General features: G+C 48.4%; 7 protein-coding genes across 7 annotated transcripts; 3 read left to right on the top strand and 4 right to left on the bottom strand.

The window, feature by feature from the left end:
- Positions 1-629: 629 nt before the first annotated feature.
- FPRO_04825 (putative matrix AAA protease) lies at positions 630-3,357 on the bottom strand (the record flags this gene model as incomplete). Its single annotated transcript, XM_031230378.1, has 2 exons — positions 630-1,411; positions 1,467-3,357. The coding sequence occupies 2 exons, from the start codon at positions 3,355-3,357 to the stop codon at positions 630-632; spliced, it is 2,673 nt and encodes an 890-aa protein (XP_031080520.1).
- A 785-nt stretch (positions 3,358-4,142) lies between these two features.
- FPRO_04824 (uncharacterized protein) lies at positions 4,143-5,213 on the bottom strand (the record flags this gene model as incomplete). Its single annotated transcript, XM_031230377.1, has 1 exon — positions 4,143-5,213. One exon carries the CDS (start codon positions 5,211-5,213, stop codon positions 4,143-4,145), a length of 1,071 nt encoding a protein of 356 aa, XP_031080519.1.
- Positions 5,214-5,597: 384 nt separating this feature from the next.
- On the top strand, positions 5,598-6,792 carry FPRO_04823 (uncharacterized protein; the record flags this gene model as incomplete). Its single annotated transcript, XM_031230376.1, has 4 exons — positions 5,598-5,614; positions 6,328-6,386; positions 6,436-6,546; positions 6,596-6,792. The coding sequence occupies 4 exons, from the start codon at positions 5,598-5,600 to the stop codon at positions 6,790-6,792; spliced, it is 384 nt and encodes a 127-aa protein (XP_031080518.1).
- A 296-nt stretch (positions 6,793-7,088) lies between these two features.
- On the bottom strand, positions 7,089-7,607 carry FPRO_04822 (putative u6 snrna-associated sm-like protein lsm5; the record flags this gene model as incomplete). The annotated part of the gene is made up of 6 exons (XM_031230375.1): positions 7,089-7,127; positions 7,178-7,241; positions 7,293-7,320; positions 7,372-7,410; positions 7,464-7,520; positions 7,583-7,607. 6 exons carry the CDS (start codon positions 7,605-7,607, stop codon positions 7,089-7,091), a joined length of 252 nt encoding a protein of 83 aa, XP_031080517.1.
- A 596-nt stretch (positions 7,608-8,203) lies between these two features.
- Positions 8,204-9,885, top strand: FPRO_04821 (uncharacterized protein; the record flags this gene model as incomplete). The annotated part of the gene is made up of 2 exons (XM_031230374.1): positions 8,204-9,197; positions 9,248-9,885. The coding sequence occupies 2 exons, from the start codon at positions 8,204-8,206 to the stop codon at positions 9,883-9,885; spliced, it is 1,632 nt and encodes a 543-aa protein (XP_031080516.1).
- Positions 9,886-10,112: 227 nt separating this feature from the next.
- Positions 10,113-11,599, bottom strand: FPRO_04820 (uncharacterized protein; the record flags this gene model as incomplete). Its single annotated transcript, XM_031230371.1, has 2 exons — positions 10,113-11,446; positions 11,506-11,599. The coding sequence occupies 2 exons, from the start codon at positions 11,597-11,599 to the stop codon at positions 10,113-10,115; spliced, it is 1,428 nt and encodes a 475-aa protein (XP_031080515.1).
- A 3,617-nt stretch (positions 11,600-15,216) lies between these two features.
- FPRO_04819 (putative glycogen synthase) lies at positions 15,217-17,565 on the top strand (the record flags this gene model as incomplete). Its single annotated transcript, XM_031230370.1, has 5 exons — positions 15,217-15,295; positions 15,367-15,464; positions 15,517-15,792; positions 15,850-17,408; positions 17,460-17,565. The coding sequence occupies 5 exons, from the start codon at positions 15,217-15,219 to the stop codon at positions 17,563-17,565; spliced, it is 2,118 nt and encodes a 705-aa protein (XP_031080514.1).
- Positions 17,566-18,278: the final 713 nt, after the last annotated feature.

The following is an 18,278-nucleotide window of genomic DNA, read 5'->3' as shown; positions in this document are numbered from 1 at the left end:
TCATCTCGAGATGCTTGTCAAGGCCTATTCTGCCTCCTGTCTGAAATATGGGATACATGGCAGCATAACCCTGATGGGTCCTTGATCAACTGTTACAAGATTGGCGAGCCAGACAATTTCGACAACGTCTTCAAACCATCATTTTCAGGACAGAGAATTCAATCATCAATATATACTTAATGTTTTACAGTTCTATAGCCTAGAATACATTGTTACACGGTTGTTCCTAGCCTCGACCTCCAGGCTTTCCAACACGATGAGGGTAATTTCTGATGGTTGCGATGTGCCGGTTCTGCTAATAACGCATTGAACATCCAAAGGAATTGATCAAATGTTTTGGTAGAGTAGAGTGCCGCTTTTCTCTGCGCCTTGCTGTGGCCTCCATGACCTGTGTTGCTTCCTCCTGACGAATTATCGTAATGTCCTGGCCTGACATCAGAGTCCTCGGTTCTGGAATAGGCCTCGCCGTTATCCTCGTTGCTGCACAGCCAATCCTCGCTCTGCCTCAAGTTCTCCTGTATTCCTCCTCCTGTCTTGCCTCCGCAACACTGCGCACGACCAATCGTCGTCGATCGTACCACGGAAGCTACCTTCGCCAACCATGTGCTTGGCGACTTGTCTTTTCGACTCTACTCAAGCTTTTTGAAAGCTGGGGCAGGGGTAGGGGGGTCCTTAGGCGTATCTGTCTCCTCGGGGAATGGTGGGGGTGTACTCTCCTCCTTACCGCCGCCAAAGTATTTCTCAAAGTCCTCGTTGTCACCAAAAGGTCGCTTGCCCAAGATGCGAACCATGTCATCTCGCACGAGAACCTCCTTCTTGAGCAACTCCTGGGCGATTAGTCCAACTTCCTTCTTTTTCGAGGTCAAAAGGTCTCGGCATCGCTGGTAGGCTGCATCCACAATTCGGGAAACCTCCTGGTCGATCTGCTGGGCAGTAGATTCGGCAAATGGCTTCTGCATGCGGTTGGGGTCATTCTCGAAGTGAACGGGGCCCACCTTCTCGGACATGCCCCATTGAGTCACCATGTTTCGTGCCATTTGGGAAACCTTCTTGAAGTCGTCACTAGCACCTGTTGTCACGGTGGGGAAATGAAGCTCCTCAGATACACGGCCACCCATTGTCATAGCCATACGGTCCATGAGCTGGTTGGTGTTCATCAGGTAAGCATCCTGGGGCAGGTACTGAGCATAACCCAGAGCACCTTGGCCGCGGGGAATAATGGAGACCTTGAGAAGAGGGTCAGCATGTTCCAGGAACCAACCACAGATGGCGTGGCCGGCCTCGTGGTATGCAACAGTCTTCTTCTCCTCTGGCTTCAGCACGAGAGACTTGCGCTCAAGACCTCCGATAACCCGCTCAATGGCCCGCTCAAAGTGGTCCATCTTGACCTCATCAGCATTGCCTCGGGCAGCTAGGCAAGTTAGCCAGGTAACACACACAATATCAAAATAGCCGGTAGAACATACCAATTAGAGCAGCTTCGTTGACAACGTTGGCAATATCAGCACCGGAGAATCCAGGGGTCAGAGTTGCCAGGCGACCAACAAGGTATTCGTGGTTCTCGTTCGTCACAATCTTGTTTAGATACACCTTAAAGATTTCCTGGCGACCTTTCATCGTAGGACGATCAATGAAGATATGTCGGTCGAACCGCCCTGGTCGCATCAAGGCTTTGTCGAGCATATCCGCTCGATTAGTGCCAGCAAGAACAACAACCTGCTCGCGAGTATTGAAACCGTCCATTTCAGTGAGAATCTGGTTCAGAGTTGCTTCCCGCTCATCGTTGCCACCGAATCCCCGGCCGCTCTCCTGTCGCGCACGTCCAATTGCGTCAATCTCATCAATGAAGATGATGCAAGGGGCGTTCTTACGTCCTTCGGCGAACAAATCTCTCACACGTGAAGGACCGACACCGACGAACATTTCAACGAACTCAGAGCCGCTCACACTGAAGAATGGTACTCCAGACTCGCCGGCTGTGGCCTTGGCAAGTAATGTCTTGCCAGTACCCGGGGGGCCAGCTAAGATAGCACCTCGGGGGATCTTGGCACCGAGCTTTTCGAACTTCTCGGGCTGCTTCAGGAAGCTCACAAACTCCATGATCTCGGTTTTTGCCTCTTCAAGGCCAGCAACATCTGAGAATTTGACCTTAACAGCACTCTCGGCGTTGAACTTTTTAGCCTTGCTCTTGCCGAAGTTGAACATACCTCCTCCAGCGCCACCACGTCCACCCATTGACCGCTGAGTCCACAGGATCAAACCGATGAAGAGGAGTGTAGGACCAAAGGCCAGAAGAAGGTTGCCAAGGGTACTGCCGCCAGCCTCGTAGCTCACAGGTATCCTTTCAGAAGGCGGAATACCCAGCTCATCTTGCGCCTGTTCTAACTTTCGCTCGAAGGATTCAACAGACCCTATGGAGAACACGTAGCTCTTTCTCGCAGGTTGCCCGCCCTCACCAGTAGCTCCAGTTGCAGATGGATGAAGCTCTACCCGCACATGTGAGCCATTAACGACAATCAGCTTCTGAACCAGGCCCTTATCCAGGAATGCTTTCCGCATCTCTTGCCAAGTAATCTCCTTCTCAGAGAAAGGGTTGGCAAAGAGTTCCGCAATCCATACAGTGACACCAATGGCGATACCAGTCTGAACAGCCTCCAGCCACCCGCTGCGCTCATTCTTCGGTGGCTTGCCACCCTTCTGCTGGTGCTGCTGTTGTTGCTTCGACTTGTCAGTGTTACCCTTTCCGTCCTGAGTCTTCGGTTCCTGGTCCATGCGGAAGGAGGAAAATTGCCCATCCCGGTTCTCCTGTTGATCTTCCAACTCTATTATCCGTTCTGTGACCATGTATACACATCGCATAAGCCTTCCCTTGTCCAAGATCGAAAGGTTCCCGTTCTGGCGTTGCTTCTGAAGAAGGTCTCGGGTCTCGGCAGGAGCGCCAACAATTTGAAGTTTCTCAAGAATGTCCTTCGCCACCGGCCTCTGAGCCTCTGGAAGTCGACTTGTAAATTCCTCGAGATGTGCCAGTTCTTCCTTGTTCAAGTGAATCCAGCCTTCGGGCAGAGGTGGCGGCTTTGGTGCGTCAGACTTGCTTCCATCGGGCCCGTTCTTTGCACTGTGTTGATTCAATGGCTTGCTTCCATGCTCATCATCTTTTTCGGGGTTTGATCGGGGACCTTTGCCGGGAGGTGGGGGTTGCGAGGAATATGTCCTTGCTCGAATGGCGAATGCGGCAGAAGTCTTTGCGGGGATCGATCGGGTGACAAGTGACGGCCTTACACATAAGCGCAGTGCAGGCTGTGTTGACAATCTCGTCGCTCGTGCGAGCTGGCTTGATTGTCTTAAAAATCTCGACATGGCGGGCAACGCAGGCTGTCGCAAGTGCGGAACTACCGGGGTTGTGTGTATAGATAAAGGTAATTGAGAGCGCCGTGCTATCTCATGGGGCAGCACGGCTCAAGCCAGCGATGCTATTGACTAATATTTGAGGCCGGTATACAGTCGTATATGGCGAGAACTCGGAGTCCCAGCGCCAATGGGTGAATATGGATATGTTGGATGACACCACCAAGTGAAAGCTTCTGGTGATGAGTCTACAGTGGTTGCTTAGCTCGAAAACTGAGGATCACGTGTTGGGGAAGCTGCTGAGTGTGGGGTCAACTGTGGGCGGAAGGTGAGAGGATTGGCTGATATAATCGCCTCGGGGAATGTGTCAGTACGTCAATGAGTGATGCCTGTTCTATCTTACCATGCGTAGGCCTGTCCAGCTCTGCAATGCTTGACATCTCAGGTAATGGTGTGAAGTAATACATCAAATGAATCATCGGTTTTGCACTTGTTAACCTAGGGGAGAAAAGAAAACTCGAGACCTTGATCCTAATTGATAAAAAGACTTCGGTAACTTTATATAAATTTAGGATATCTTTATTAAGTTTAGGATATCTTTTACTGAGTTTATTTTGGCACCCTATATAAAGGTCTGGTATTTTTTTGCTCTCTGAGGAACACCAACTATAAGTGACAAAGACCTAGGCAAGTTTCGTACAACATAGTGTAGATTTGGTAGACCTTAGATTATATATTTTTTGACACTTTGGCCCCAAGACAGAAGTTCTCTTGCTCCTGAAGGTTCATCTACTACCCTATCGCTCCACCCATTCCAGGTTGTGGATGAGAATGGATCGTATGAGGCCATCACCTTTCACTGGAACTCGGCATTCTTCCTTTGATTCAGTGAGATGCAAGAGGATTTCTACATCCTTGGCTCCCTCGAAATCAGGCAAGTCACGCCAAATTTCAGTCTTTGACTTTTGGGCAATTGGGTGGTTGAAGTACAGCTGCAACACACGACGGGCCTGCTCATCGTCACCGATTTCGAACAGGACCACACTGGGCTTAAGGAGTTCTGCAATGTCCAAAAGCCGTGCGTAAAAGACGTCTGCTGGGTTGCATTTACTGGGGCAAGGGAGGTCCTTATCGGGGACCAATGCGAGGCGCGGTTCATATTTTCGGACTGAATAGCCAAGTTGCCCACGGCCATGATGCCAGATATCTTCTGATATATATGGAGGATTAGACACGAGAATATCCCAGGGGGTAACGGCGAGCTGCTGCATGTCGCCATCACTGAAAACGTTTGCCCTTGTGATGTCAAGGCGCTTGTGTTTTGTGGGCTTAACCAAATTTCCAAGCCTGACGTTCCGTGCGATGTTCTCCTGTGCGAGTCGGAGGGCTACAGGTGAAACATCCACTCCTCGCACGGTCAAATTGTCAACTGAGTGCTGGAGGGATGAGAAAAGTCCAAGAGGTATACAACCAGTTCCTGTGCAGAAGTCGATTATGTTTACTCCGCGGGCCGTTTTCCTTACATCTTGTCCTAGAAGCTCCCCTGATTTGATGAGGTTTATTAGATGGAAAGTGTATGCTTCGGTTTCTGGTCTAGGTATTAAAACACCTTGTTTGCACTTGATGTCAAGTGAGCCAAATGGCTGAGAGCCGATGATATACTGAAGTGGCTCACCACGCCCCCTTCTTCGACATAGATTCTCTAACAACCATGATTTGTTTCGTGACCGTGATTCATCGACATGGCTCCTTAGCCATCGGAGCTCATTCTGGGCAGAATTCAAGTCCCGGCAAGCTGGAAGAAGGCTTGCGATATGTGGCGAAAGGCGCCTAGCACGCCGCAACAAAGATGGCTGAATGCGCGGCATGACGAAAGAACTTCATTGTTGAGCCTGCAATGGTGAAAGTTAATGTATGGCAGAATTGGAAGCATGCCATCAGCAAGTTGAGGTTGGATGTACATATTGTCATGATTAACCGACCTTTAACCTGTCGCGCCTTGAAGCTTCGAGCCTCTGAGGGCAGCCCCTGCATCACCTTGCTTTATTCTTTAACTCTTTGCTCACAACTTGACCAACTCGCTCAAGATACAACCTCCTTTTGGATCTTTTTGGTGCTGTATTCTCTAGAATTTCTCGCCGAGCGATTCGAGCGATTCGAAACGCAAACTGCTGACATTCTTGGATTTTTGTTGCAATCGCCACTTTACCGCCAAATCTCAAACCACCTAACACTCTGATCAAGAACTGAAGATGAACGCGCCTGATCGGTAAGACCGTCTTTTTTTTTCTCTCTCTTTGTCTGTCACTTTCTCTCTTTATTCAGGTCTCCTCTCGTGTGTTTTCAGGCTGCTTGCACTTCTCTAAGTCTGGCAAAGAAAGAAAAAAACACAGATATCAGGTCAGAGTCCAAAACTACACGCTCTTATTATCCTGCTTGGTCAAGCGCCATGTGAAGCCAAATGCCCAATATTGATTCGACAATCGGTCTGTTCCTTAGCATAGGGAACATCTTTCATTCTGGCAAGTTGCTAGCTTGGTCTGTCTCATCACCCTGCCGTCAGTTGGTTGAGAAAGCATTATGCGACTGGCAGTGTTACTTAGTTGGCATTACCCCTAAGTATAAATGCCCAGCCTTTTTTAAGGCAGTATGGGTTTTCGAATGTCTGAAAGTCATCAAGTAACTATCCTTTCCTTGGTTCTATGTTCTGCGTTCATTTGCGGCGTCAGTGGCGGGCACTGTCTCTGGGAAAAAATTATCTCGCGAACTGCCTTTGCGAAGCAATTAAAAAACCATTTTCCTCAAGCGAGTCAGGTTTATCTCATCTATTTCAACGCCATAAAAAGCACATAGCATATATTTGCCTTTCCACCAAATATCAAACAATGGCTGGTGGTAACCCCAAGCATTTCAATCTCCAAGATGACCCGTTACGTTACTTTGAACTACTTGACGTCTTTCGCAAGCTAACAAACTTGACAGTTTCGAGTTGTTCCTGCTCGGAGAGGGCGAGAAGAAGATAGAAGAAAAGGTCTTCTCAGGTCAGCTCTCTTACGACTTATGTCTATCCTCTGCTTACAAGATTTTTAGGAATGTCCAATACCTCCGATTTTGTCCTCATGAAAGAAGACCACACTCTGGGTAACCTTCTCTCCGAGCACCTCAAGATGCACCCCAATGTCTACATGGCTGGGTATAAAAGTACAGATCCTGCCGCCCTTGATGAATCTTGTGCTGACATCGTACACAGTTGCTCATCCCAATGTTCCTGAGCTTTTCATTCGAGTCCAGACAGATGGTACCATCACTCCCCGCGATGTCTTTACTTCTGTCTGTGAGAAGCTCATTAAACAACTCGAGATGCTGCATCAGGAGTTCACGCGAGAATGGGAATTGAGACGCATCACCAACACTGGTGAGCAGGGAAACATGCAGAACGGCCACTGAGTTCCGCGTTCATTATCAGGGATCATCTAAAACGGACAGGCATCATGGAAGGTCGGCGTTGGGGCTGCAGGTTACTGCTTATTTATTTTTAACCAGATATAAACTGGAATGAGCTTGAGATCAGACTCTTCTGAGCTATACTGCGGTCCTTGTTTCCACTTGATGTGCATGTTGTGACACACATAAAAAATAGGACGCGCCAGGTTTGCTTGAGTTTAAAAGAGGGGAGGCCTGGGCTCGAGATGAGTTTCGATCGAAAGAGGTTTCGCGATGTCTATGATCCTGGTAGACCATTCTCAAGCAGCTCCTTCTGGACCTTCACCACCGGGGATCAACTGACAGAGTTTTAGTACAAAAAGCAGGGAACGAGTTCCGATTGACTCACCATGCAGATGTTGTTGCCGTTCAGTAGAATCTTGGGAAGTTTAGTGTGGTTACCCGAATAGTCACTATTGAGTTAGCCAGTGCCGGAAATGCAACAATGAAGATGTTGCTCATACAACTCGGTTACATCCTCCAGAACCATATCTATACCGGTGATTAGTTTCGGTAGCGGCGATCTGGCAGAGTAATACTCACTGACGTAGTCATCAAAGCCGACGAGAGTTCCGCTGAATTCTATCACCTTTTCAGTACAATCGTCTATGAGCATGCAGAAACTCATCTCTCACCCTTATCGCCCTTCATAATGACCCAAATCCTGGAGCCTACACACTTGTCGATAAGCTCTGCACAGAAGAGTTAGTATGTAGCTTTGATACATCAAGGATCTCTATGGAGGGCTACTCACCGAGAGGTAACAGTTGGGATGCCATTGTGAAAATGTGACGTGGGTGGATCGAATGAAGAGCTATCGATCTGAAGCGTCTTCTTTGCTCAGAACGATTACTGAAGTGCCGGTCTTAGTTACCGAAAGCCAAATGCTTTATCTCAAAGTTGAGCTGAAGTCGTCAAGGTCGTCGTCTCAAAGTCTCAAATGGGATGGATTATGGAGGTGTGAATAGGTAAGGTACCTAGGCAGGTAGAGCACGTCCCCACGTGCTCTCGCGATAATCGCGGTGACTAAGCCAATTCATTGCCCACCTCCACCCTCCCCAAGCCACCCGCTAACGCTCAGAATCAATGATCGCCCTATTGACGCGGCTGCCTAACGAATCTCACATACTGCGCAGTAGTCTTCGCGTATCAGGGTCATGGGCTTTTGCCACAATGGCTCACCGACGCTGGCTACATTTCAATCACTTCATCCCCCAATGATATTGTCTTCACAGGGGCGCATTGCTGGCAGTGTATCAAGACCCCTGACAAGAACGCGTCAGTTCCTCTCTGTTAGTAGGTATGTTGAGGTACCCGTCTTTGATTTAAAACTTCCTGACGGTTCTATCTATAAAGGAAAGAGTTCAGCTCCAGCATGCCACCAACTATAAACAATCGTCTGTGGAATCCGGCTTTTGGGATCAGGTTCTCTACGAAAAATGATCATCATTCACCTTACCCTTTCCTAGATATTGCTCGCTTCGTCCATACCTCTGCCTCTGGGTCTGGTGATGTCGAAAAGGGAGATATCGAAGCTGACGAGTTCAGCGAAGGTGAAGAGTTCGAGCGTGATGCGGTGGAATGGTTCGATCAACAAGATCGGTTGGTATTGCCTACTACTGAAACAATCTCTAAAGGCACCCAGGTTGCATCAGACACAGGCGGCGATCTCGTCGAGGCCTCAAAGCAGGAGAAAGCACTGACGGAATCCGTCACTGCACCTCTCACATCCTTAGACTACACAATCGACGCCAATCTTTGGGATACAGCCCGGAAGAGTAAGGCTGGCTCCAGCCAGTCGTTCTGGTCCTACAGAATGTATCGCCAAGTTCAAGAAAATGGCGAGGAGCAGAAAGTTAAAGTCCACTACTGCACTTCAAAACATACGATGGAACATGTTTGTGAAAGGTACTTTTCTAACGAGAAAGTCATTGGCTTCGATTTGGAGTGGTTTGTTGCGAGGGGTCCTGCCAGCTCCAACCCTCGACGAAATGTTTCGCTCATCCAGATCGCTAGCCCAAGTCGTGTAGGCTTGTTCCACGTTGCACTTTTTCCCAGGGACGACTTTGTCGCCCCAACCTTCAAGAGGATTATGGAAGACGAAAGCGTAACAAAAGTCGGAGTGGCTATCAAGGGTGACTGCACAAGATTGAAGAACAACCTCGGCATAAACAGTAAAGGGATTTTCGAGCTGTCTCACCTCTACAAACTTGTCAAGTACTCGAAGGCTGGAGAGCTAGACCGAATCAATAAGGTCATGGTGTCTTTAGCCGTGCAGACACAGGAGATGTTAGGTCTTCCGTTGTTCAAAGGAGATGATGTGCGGTCCAGTAATTGGATGATGCGTTTGTCAGCAGATCAAGTTGCATGTGAGTTAAAATTTACGCCATCTGTTCTTCTGTAGCTCACGCATACATAGATTCCGCATCAGATGCATATGCTGGTCTCCAGCTGTACTACGTGCTTGAGCAGGAACGCATGAAGCTTCAGCCTACTCCTCCTCGACCAGCTTTCGTCGAGCAGAATCTTCCTATTCGGTTCTTGACCGCTGATAATGTTGACGAAAGTGATACGACTTCAGATTCTGGGGAACATGAGGTTGTTACTGATGTTGAGGTGAGACTTGAAACACCAGAAACCAGACCTACGCCATCGATCGCAAAGCCCACAACAAAGGCTACACCCCAACCAGAGGACAATCCTCATGATACAAGGGATCCCCGTATCCTTGCTGCCGAAAAGCACGCTCAAAAATACCACAGCATAACGCGCCCCAAGTTGACACCACCATTGTCGTCTCTTCGCACTTATTACATGTGGTATAACAACCAAGATCTTACACCAGAGGTTGTTGCTACACTCTTACGTACTCCTCCTCTTAAGACAAACACTGTTGTTTCCTATATTCTTGATGCCATCGTCTCTGGAGGGTTGCCTTATTCCAAGGCGAGGCTTAGAACTGAGGTATTAGTCCACCTTGCCCCCCAATCACTAGTGAGTGCCAGGTATCGAGCATTAGTGGATGCAAGTCAAGCGTCTGAAGAAGAAGAACTATAAAATCGATTCTAGGATTCGAGTGGACGCAGCTTCGCTGCAAACTGGATTGGAAACGAATTGATGAAGACTGCTTTTTACCTTGGATCAGGTTGTAATTCGTGACCTTCAGTCCTATTGCCAATTGGACACTTAAGATCCTTAAAATATTCCAGCCATATCATCTAAGAACACAATAACTATTTTTGGTATAAAGTAAAAGCCGGGTTTGGGTCTCCATTTCTACTACACTATGATCCTGGCCCAAACAGATTACGGCCTCTGTTGATCTGAACCTTCTTGTCCTCACCACCACTCACAATACCCCAGGATTGATCCCAGGCCACACCCAACACCTTGGCTCCATCACCAGCGGCGGGGAGCTTCTTGCCCTTGAGCCACTCTCGGCCTATGGTGTACACTGGCTCACTGACGCTTCCGCCACCCTCTTCCGATGTACCCATCCGCACGCTTCGAAGATCCCACACACGGCATGTACTGTCGTGAGAGCCAGACACAAGCGAGTGATCGTTTTCGGGTGAAGGCGCCAAAGAAACAACCATATTAACGTGCCCGCGGAGTGTCATGGCTGAGGTAGTAGTAGCTGACTCGCGGGGGTCGAGGAGGGTAATATGTCGGGCCGATGAACCAGCAGCAACAAGCGAGGATCCGGGGAGCGCCGTTGCGCATAATAGTGGGTGCATGGTAGTGAGTCGGCTGACCTCGCGCTGGGTTGTTAAGTCAATAGTGCGAACAGTATGATCTTTGGATGCCGAATAGGCGACCGTTGCGTCGTTGGGATGAAAGATGGCAGCAGTCACAGGCTCATCATGGACAAGGATCAAAGCAAGAGGGCCACGCTGTGCAGTGTTGGCGGCACTTGCAAGCTTGGCTCGCTTCGTGCTATGCGCAGAAGGCAAGCTCTCAGGGTCCGCTTGGGGAGCTGTTCTTTTTGACGATGTCCAAAGGCCAACTTTACCGTCAGATGATGCTGTGAGAATGCGCTTAGTGGCTCCGTTAATGTCAAGACTGTTGATTTCCTTCTCATGACCCCAGAGTTCCATGCTGGACTTGAGGGCACCAGAGAAACCATCCTCGGACTCGCTATAGTCCCAGACAATAACCTTGCGATCCAGGCCAACTGAAGCCAGCTGCTTCTGTGAGATCCACCTAACCGCATTCGCTCGCTGCGTGTGACCACCAGCTCGACCAGCAGGAGACACTGCGATTGCGTCTCCAGAAGGGTTCCAGACTCTAACGAGGCCGTCATAGGAAGCACTCGCAACTCGTTCGGGGATGTTACCACCACCAGCCAGAAGGCCTGCTCGTGAAGTGGCAGATAGGAGGTCTATACCTCCGACCCAGTCGTCATGCTCAAAGCTCGCTTCGTATACCGGAGGAAGCAGGCTTCGAACATACTGCAAAGTCAGGGTGGATTCAGATGAAAGACCATTTTTTGCAAGATACTCTTCGATAGAAGTTCGGAGAAATGTGCCATTGGCGAGAAAGTCGAGGGGTATAGGAGAGGAGGTATCGAGCATAGACTCGGAGTTGAGAATGCGAGAGAGGCCATATCGTTTAATATCTATGATGAGTATTAGCCCTTTAATCACTCCAAGGTATCCAAGAACACCAATAACTGACCTGCAGGCACGAGCAATTGTTGTTTAGAGTCTGGGAGTACCAAATCCTGCTCAGTGGTGGTGAAGACGACCTTCACCTGTGCAGCGTCCCCCATTTTGGCGTGGTTGATCAACTGTTGTTATCCTTCGAATTATTTTCCAGGTAAGTCGATTTGAGGTTGTAGAATAGAAGACTTTTACTGATTTTGAAGCCTATTGGGCTCCGGGTATCTCGAACAATTTGCTGTGGTGAAAAGTATGCTTGTGGCAGATCAGCTTGCAAAGATCTTGGCAAAATCTAGAAAATTTTGGAAAATTTTGTAGCCTTGCAGGACCTTCGGCCCCACTGCGGGGAGCCAAATCCGAGACGCTGGCCAATGACGATGTTGGTGATTGCAAGGCTGAACCACTTTCCTGATGCTCATAACAGACTTGAGATAAGTATACAAACATGATACGTTAACATAAGGTAGGATAAAGACATGTTTTGCAGGGCAACTTCTTCGGGAGTCTAGCAACCAGGGCTGGCTTACTATTTTGAAGCATCCAGTCAAGCAAATCCAATTACGATGTGGGTGATCCAGTTCAAGAGCTCTTGAAACTGGATGTTTCCATCTCTCGAATAAGAACTTGAGTCTGGTATCAAATCCTTTCTCAAAGGTTCAATGAGTCCATTGTGTTTTAAGTCGATCCCTTAGAACTAGCCAAAAAAATACATTCTATGTAAGTTCAGTCTCGAAACTATTATTCATCAGGGAGGTTATAAGAGCTACTTTGTAGGTGTTACTTGGACCATTTTACTTCATCTTAATCTCAACGCAATCTCCAAGGGCTCCCCTAGAGCATTTAGATAGAGAATATAGGTATAGATACATCATCTCCTAGTATTACAATGCAAGTAATCTTACTAGATGCATAAATGGTCTTAGCTCGTCGGACCCTGATCTTGAATAAGTCATTCTAACTTCATCCTAAGATTTGTAGATCTGGACTTATAATAGTCTAAAATCATATGAACTCTTGCGCTGAGGTTTGTCGAATGAAGTCACAATGTTTCTTGCATGCTTGTTTTCTAGAAACAGGACCATTCCTGAGTCAGCTCGCGAGCCGATAACTTATGCCGGCGACTCTTGTTGAGGGAGAAACGCATTGTCTCTTTGTGACGAAGTAATCATGACGATTCTCGCTAACGACTGCTGCTACATCTGGTCGCTTGTATCGCTGCTTTAAGAAAATCCGGGACATTATTGCTGGACAAAATAAACGCGTATTCTGTTACCGTGGCATTTGGAGTAATGAAGCTCTTCAAACTCACCCCCATCTGTCTCAATAGAGGCAGGGAGTCGGGTTGACGGAGCAGTCCTGACATATACATGCTTGTTAATCCCGTAACCGTGGGGAGCTAATCTTGTAGTGTTTTAAAGGAGAGACATACAACACTGGATAAGGGAGTTGTTCGAGACGAGAGTATTACGACTTAAGCCGCAGAGGTTCAGTCCGTAGCAACAGGCCACCTATCTCAGTTTGTTTACTCGCAGTTTGAAATCTGTTGTCAATTTCCGATCAAGTCGGGCAAACTTAGTGGATTCTCTGTAGGTGACAAGAGGTTTCCTTATACGTTATAGATCTGCAGTTGGCAAGAAAATATGATGCACTGGCCGAGGGCAATAGCAATTTAGAGAGTGACTTTGCTAAAAGATTACATACAATTTAGCCAGCTTTAAGGTATAGAAAGCCCCGTGTGCTTTTTTAATTCAGTGAGATAATGAATCCATAGACACTTAGTAATTTGCCGTAGGATTAATACTCTTATCCTTCTCCGATTAGTACTCTATAGAGTAGGAGCATGTATTTTGCGCTAACAGACATGATAATGCTGGCATCGATTTCAAAGACGTATCATGATACAAACAGGATTCCAGTGAACTTGGGGAAAAACCACATCTGCTGAACATGTCGATCTCTGGTATTCCCCCGCATTCCATGACCTCATCCCGACATCTCCAAAGAAGTGCCAGACCTGCGTCTGGCCATACACAAGACAGGTCAATTTTTTAGAATGAAAAGTTTTGACTGGTCCTTGTAACCTAACTTAGTCGCTAGTGTGGTGAGAAGTAAAAAGTCTGCGCCGCGTGCCCTACAGAACGGGTGGGAGATTTGCGCATGCCGTTGAGGAAAAACGTCGAGGCGTATCGACTAATACTATGTATGTAACAGGCGAGGGAAGAGAGAAAAATCTACCCATGCTCCTCAACAAAGGGACTCAATCTCATAATGGCGTAACATCGAGACCTGGAAATGGCAGTGAAACACCTTGATCAATGGGCCGGCCTCGGCTCTTTGACCGGAGTGGCGTTCCCTTTGATGTCAAGTTTGTGGCGTTTGGCCAAGTCCATTTCTGCGCGGTTAATCTTGATTGAGTTTAGGGAAGCTGGCAATTGAGACCTCTCAAAGCAGTTTCTTCGCGTGAGGTGTAAAGAAAAAGAGGTTCCAACGATCTGATGGCAGTCAGACATATGGTGATCGCTGATATATTTTTACTTGGAGGCTCAGTTGAAGAACACACTAATGTCACGCTCAATCGACTCCTCCAGGCATTAACCCAGGACATTGTCTTTCTAAAAGTATGTACATACATATGTAAGACGTTGACCCTGGTCCCTGTCCTTGGGAGCCAAGAGAACGGGTCCATGTGGCGATAGGAGACCTGCCCTGGATTCCACAGTTATTTGGGCTTGGTATACGGGCCTTTAGGTTGGCTTTTGTTTAGGCGCCGTTGCTAGGAGCTTGGGGCCCCGACATCCCACCGACCCCACCCAAGCTTGGGCCGCTAGTACGCCAAAGTACGAGCTGAAGCCTAAAAGCTGTACCCGAAGAGCATCAACACCACCTGCAGGCAATATCACGGCCGATAGTTGCTGTAGTGGCCTCTTGGTACCTGCCGAGTACATTATTACACCATCTTTTTTGTGAACTCAACGCCCTCTACACAATCCCCCTCCATGTTGGTTTCTTGCTTGCTTCCAACTTCCTGGGCTCGAAATTCCTCCCTTATACTTCCATCTTTCCTTTTCATTTTCCCTACCTTACCTTTCCCTCTCCTCCTCACCACAATTGGGTCCCCTCTCACCCTCTCTCATCTCAATTGGTGTAGCGCTTCAAAACACCAAAGCAAATCAATCACCACCGCCTGGACCTGAGATCCATCGTACTAGGTATAGCAGTACCCATCGCTGTTAGTCTTTCTGGCTCCTACATCTCCGCTCCCCATGGGCACATATCCATCTGCCAATGGATCCCCCATCCCCTGTGAATGCCCCATGTTCGCTCAGTGCTCATCCATCCATCGCACGCAGATCCGTTTCTTAGGCTAGGTTCACTCTCATCAGCGGCACAGTGACGCAACATCGAGACCACCACCATCTCGATTCGATCCCTCCGTTTCGCTTCTGCCGAATTCCCCCAGCCACGCGCTTCGCTACTCCCGAGAAAACTTCTCAATTGGCTTCGTGGACCATCGTTACAGCTTCCTACTCCTTTATTATAGCTCCTTTCCCAGCTCTCCAGCTCTCCTGTTACTGTCCACCTGAAAGATTTCTGCGCTAGCTCCACTGCTCAATTCAACGCGACCAGACCCCTGGCCGAAGCCCATCAGATCATCGCGTTTACTATCTACTCTTCTTCCCCTCAGCGACTTACTCCTCACTTCTTGAATTGAGGTAAACACGTCAAGATGAGTGAAGGCGAGCAGCAGACTCGCGACATCAAGAACCACCTTCTCTTTGAGATTGCTACTGAGGTAGCTCATCGAGGTCAGTCATTTGCGACCGCTGAATCCTTCATTCTCCCGAGTCTTCACATACTAACCCGCGGCGCAATACAGTCGGTGGTATCTACTCGGTTATCAAATCCAAGGCTCCTGTTACAACAGCTGAATATGGCGATCGCTACACCCTGATTGGTCCCCTCAACCATCAATCTGTAAGACTTCAGCTTGAAGATTCCCATGACTCTCACGTACTGACCACAATAGGCCGCCGTCGAGGTGGAGGAGATGGAACCCACCAGTCCGGAGATCGCTGCTACCCTACAGTCCATGAGAGATCGAGGAGTTCACATTGTTTATGGCCGTTGGTTGATTGAAGGGGCTCCCAGAGTTATTCTCATTGATACCAAGACTGCCTATGGTCGCATGGATGAGTGGAAGGCCGATTTGTGGGAAGCTGCGAGCATTCCTTCACCACCTGGTGACGATGAGACCAACGAGGCCATTGTTTTCGGTTATCTGGTCGCCTGGTTCCTAGGAGAGGTAAGTTCGCTTGACCATTCCACTCATGTCAGATCTGCTAACCGTAATATCTTATAGTTCGTCTGCCATGAGAAGAAGAGAGCTGTCATTGCTCACTTTCACGAGTGGCTTGCTGGCGTTGCCCTGCCCCTCTGCAAGAAGCGCCGCATCGATGTGACGACGATTTTTACCACGCACGCCACTCTTCTCGGCCGATACCTCTGCGCTGGCTCTGTGGATTTCTACAACAACCTGCAATGGTTCGATGTCGATGCTGAGGCTGGTAAGCGCGGTATCTACCACCGATACTGCATTGAACGAGCAGCCGCGCATGCATGTGATGTTTTTACCACAGTCTCTCACATTACAGCGTTTGAGTCTGAGCATCTGCTGAAGCGAAAGCCTGACGGTGTTCTGCCCAATGGTCTGAATGTCACAAAGTTCTCGGCGGTTCACGAATTCCAAAACCTGCATCAGCAGGCAAAGGAGAAGATTCATGACTTTGTTCGAGGCCACTTCTACGGTCACTACGACTTTGATCCCGACAACACACTATACCTCTTCACCGCCGGTCGTTACGAGTTCAGGAATAAGGGTGTCGACATGTTCATTGAGTCCCTAGCACGATTGAACCATCGTCTCAAGGCCGCTGGAAGTAAAGTGACAGTTGTTGCTTTCATTATCATGCCTGCTCAGACCACTTCGCTCACTGTGGAGGCGCTGAAGGGCCAAGCGGTTATCAAGTCACTCCGAGATACCACACACGTTATTGAGCAAAGCATTGGCCGTCGCATCTTTGAGCGGTCTCTTAAGTGGCACGAGGGTGATCCCATGCCCGATGAGAAGGAACTCATCTCTGCTCAAGACCGAGTTCTACTTCGCCGTCGTCTCTTTGCCATGAAGCGTCACGGACTTCCCCCAATTGTCACCCATAATATGCTCAACGATCATGAGGACCCTGTCTTGAACCAGATTCGACGTGTGCAACTTTTCAATCACCCCACTGACCGAGTCAAGGTAGTCTTCCACCCCGAGTTCCTCAACTCTGCCAACCCTGTTCTTCCTCTCGACTACGACGACTTTGTCCGAGGTTGTCATCTGGGCGTCTTCTCTTCGTACTATGAGCCTTGGGGCTATACTCCCGCCGAATGTACTGTCATGGGCGTGCCCAGCATTACCACTAACCTTTCAGGTTTTGGATGCTATATGGAAGAGCTTATCGAGAACTCGAGCGACTATGGTATCTACATTGTGGATCGACGAACCAAGGGCGTTGACGATTCCGTTAACCAGCTCACTTCCTTCATGTACGACTTTTGCGGCAAGAGTCGCCGCCAGCGTATCAACCAACGAAACCGAACAGAGCGTCTTAGCGACCTCCTCGACTGGAAGCGTATGGGCATGGAGTATGTCAAGGCTCGTCAGCTAGCGCTACGCCGTGCCTACCCCAATTCCTTCAGTGGCGACGATGAGGAGGATGACTTTATACCTGGTGTCGAGCAAAAGATTTCCCGACCCTTCTCTGTTCCCGGTTCACCACGAGATCGCACTGGCATGATGACTCCCGGCGATTTTGCCAGTCTTCAGGAAGGCCGTGAAGGCTTGAACACTGAGGACTATGTTGCATGGAAGCTTCCGTAAGTGAACGTTCGTGCTTGATGTGACACCCTTACTAATATCGTTCGCAGTGAGGAAGAAGACCCCGACGAGTACCCATTCCCCCTCACTCTTCGAACGAAGCAACCTGCCCCCCATAGCCCTTCTGATAATGTACCTGTCAACGGAACCCAGTAGGACCGATATTTCAGACTCTTTCGGACAGGGCTTAGAGAAGAGGCTGAAGGGGAGGGACTGTATTTGAGTAGACGGGCGAACTTTGATTAATTATTGTTGTTTTTATGGGAACGAGAAAGAGGTGGAAAGGAGCTTTCTCATCAGGCAGAAGCTTGTATGTCATTACTAGTGTTGACGCACATCCGCATTGTCGCAATTTGCATCCTGTGCTTTTCTAGTTAACTAGTTACATCCACTTGGGAAATCTGTTTATGAAGCCTCTGCAGCTATTCCAGCCCCCGGCATGGTGAATTGATCCAAACAACCGAGTAACCTCAGACGTGTAGGTGCCTTAACCTGACCTTTGGCAATTCGAGCTCGGTAGGTATGGTGCCAAATACAGCAGCCCACCTAGTCTAACGCCCACCAAGGTTTTATATTGCTAAGATATGAACCCCAAGTGTTCTTATCGGCTTGGATCGGTAGCGTGACTATCCTAAAGGGCAACGACGTTTTTTACGATATGAGAGTTACATGGGCACAGTAATATTTAGGAATAAATAGTTCGGTTTATTTTTTATTTATGTTTTTCTTTTTAACCCAGAGGGATATTGAGTCACCTGAATGTTCAAATCTTCGTCGACAGAAAGTCAAAGCGTATCGTAACCATGGATCCATTGTAATCGAGAGACGAAAAAGTAATATAATAGCCCCATTTATATCATCCAACGACA

The sequence above is a fragment of the Fusarium proliferatum genome, assembly GCF_900067095.1.
Source record: "Fusarium proliferatum ET1 genome assembly, contig: FPRO_scaffold004, whole genome shotgun sequence".
NCBI classification, from domain to species: domain Eukaryota; kingdom Fungi; phylum Ascomycota; class Sordariomycetes; order Hypocreales; family Nectriaceae; genus Fusarium; species Fusarium proliferatum.
The sequence above is the reverse complement of the archived record's forward strand: the minus strand, read 5'-3'. Positions and strand labels throughout refer to the sequence as shown.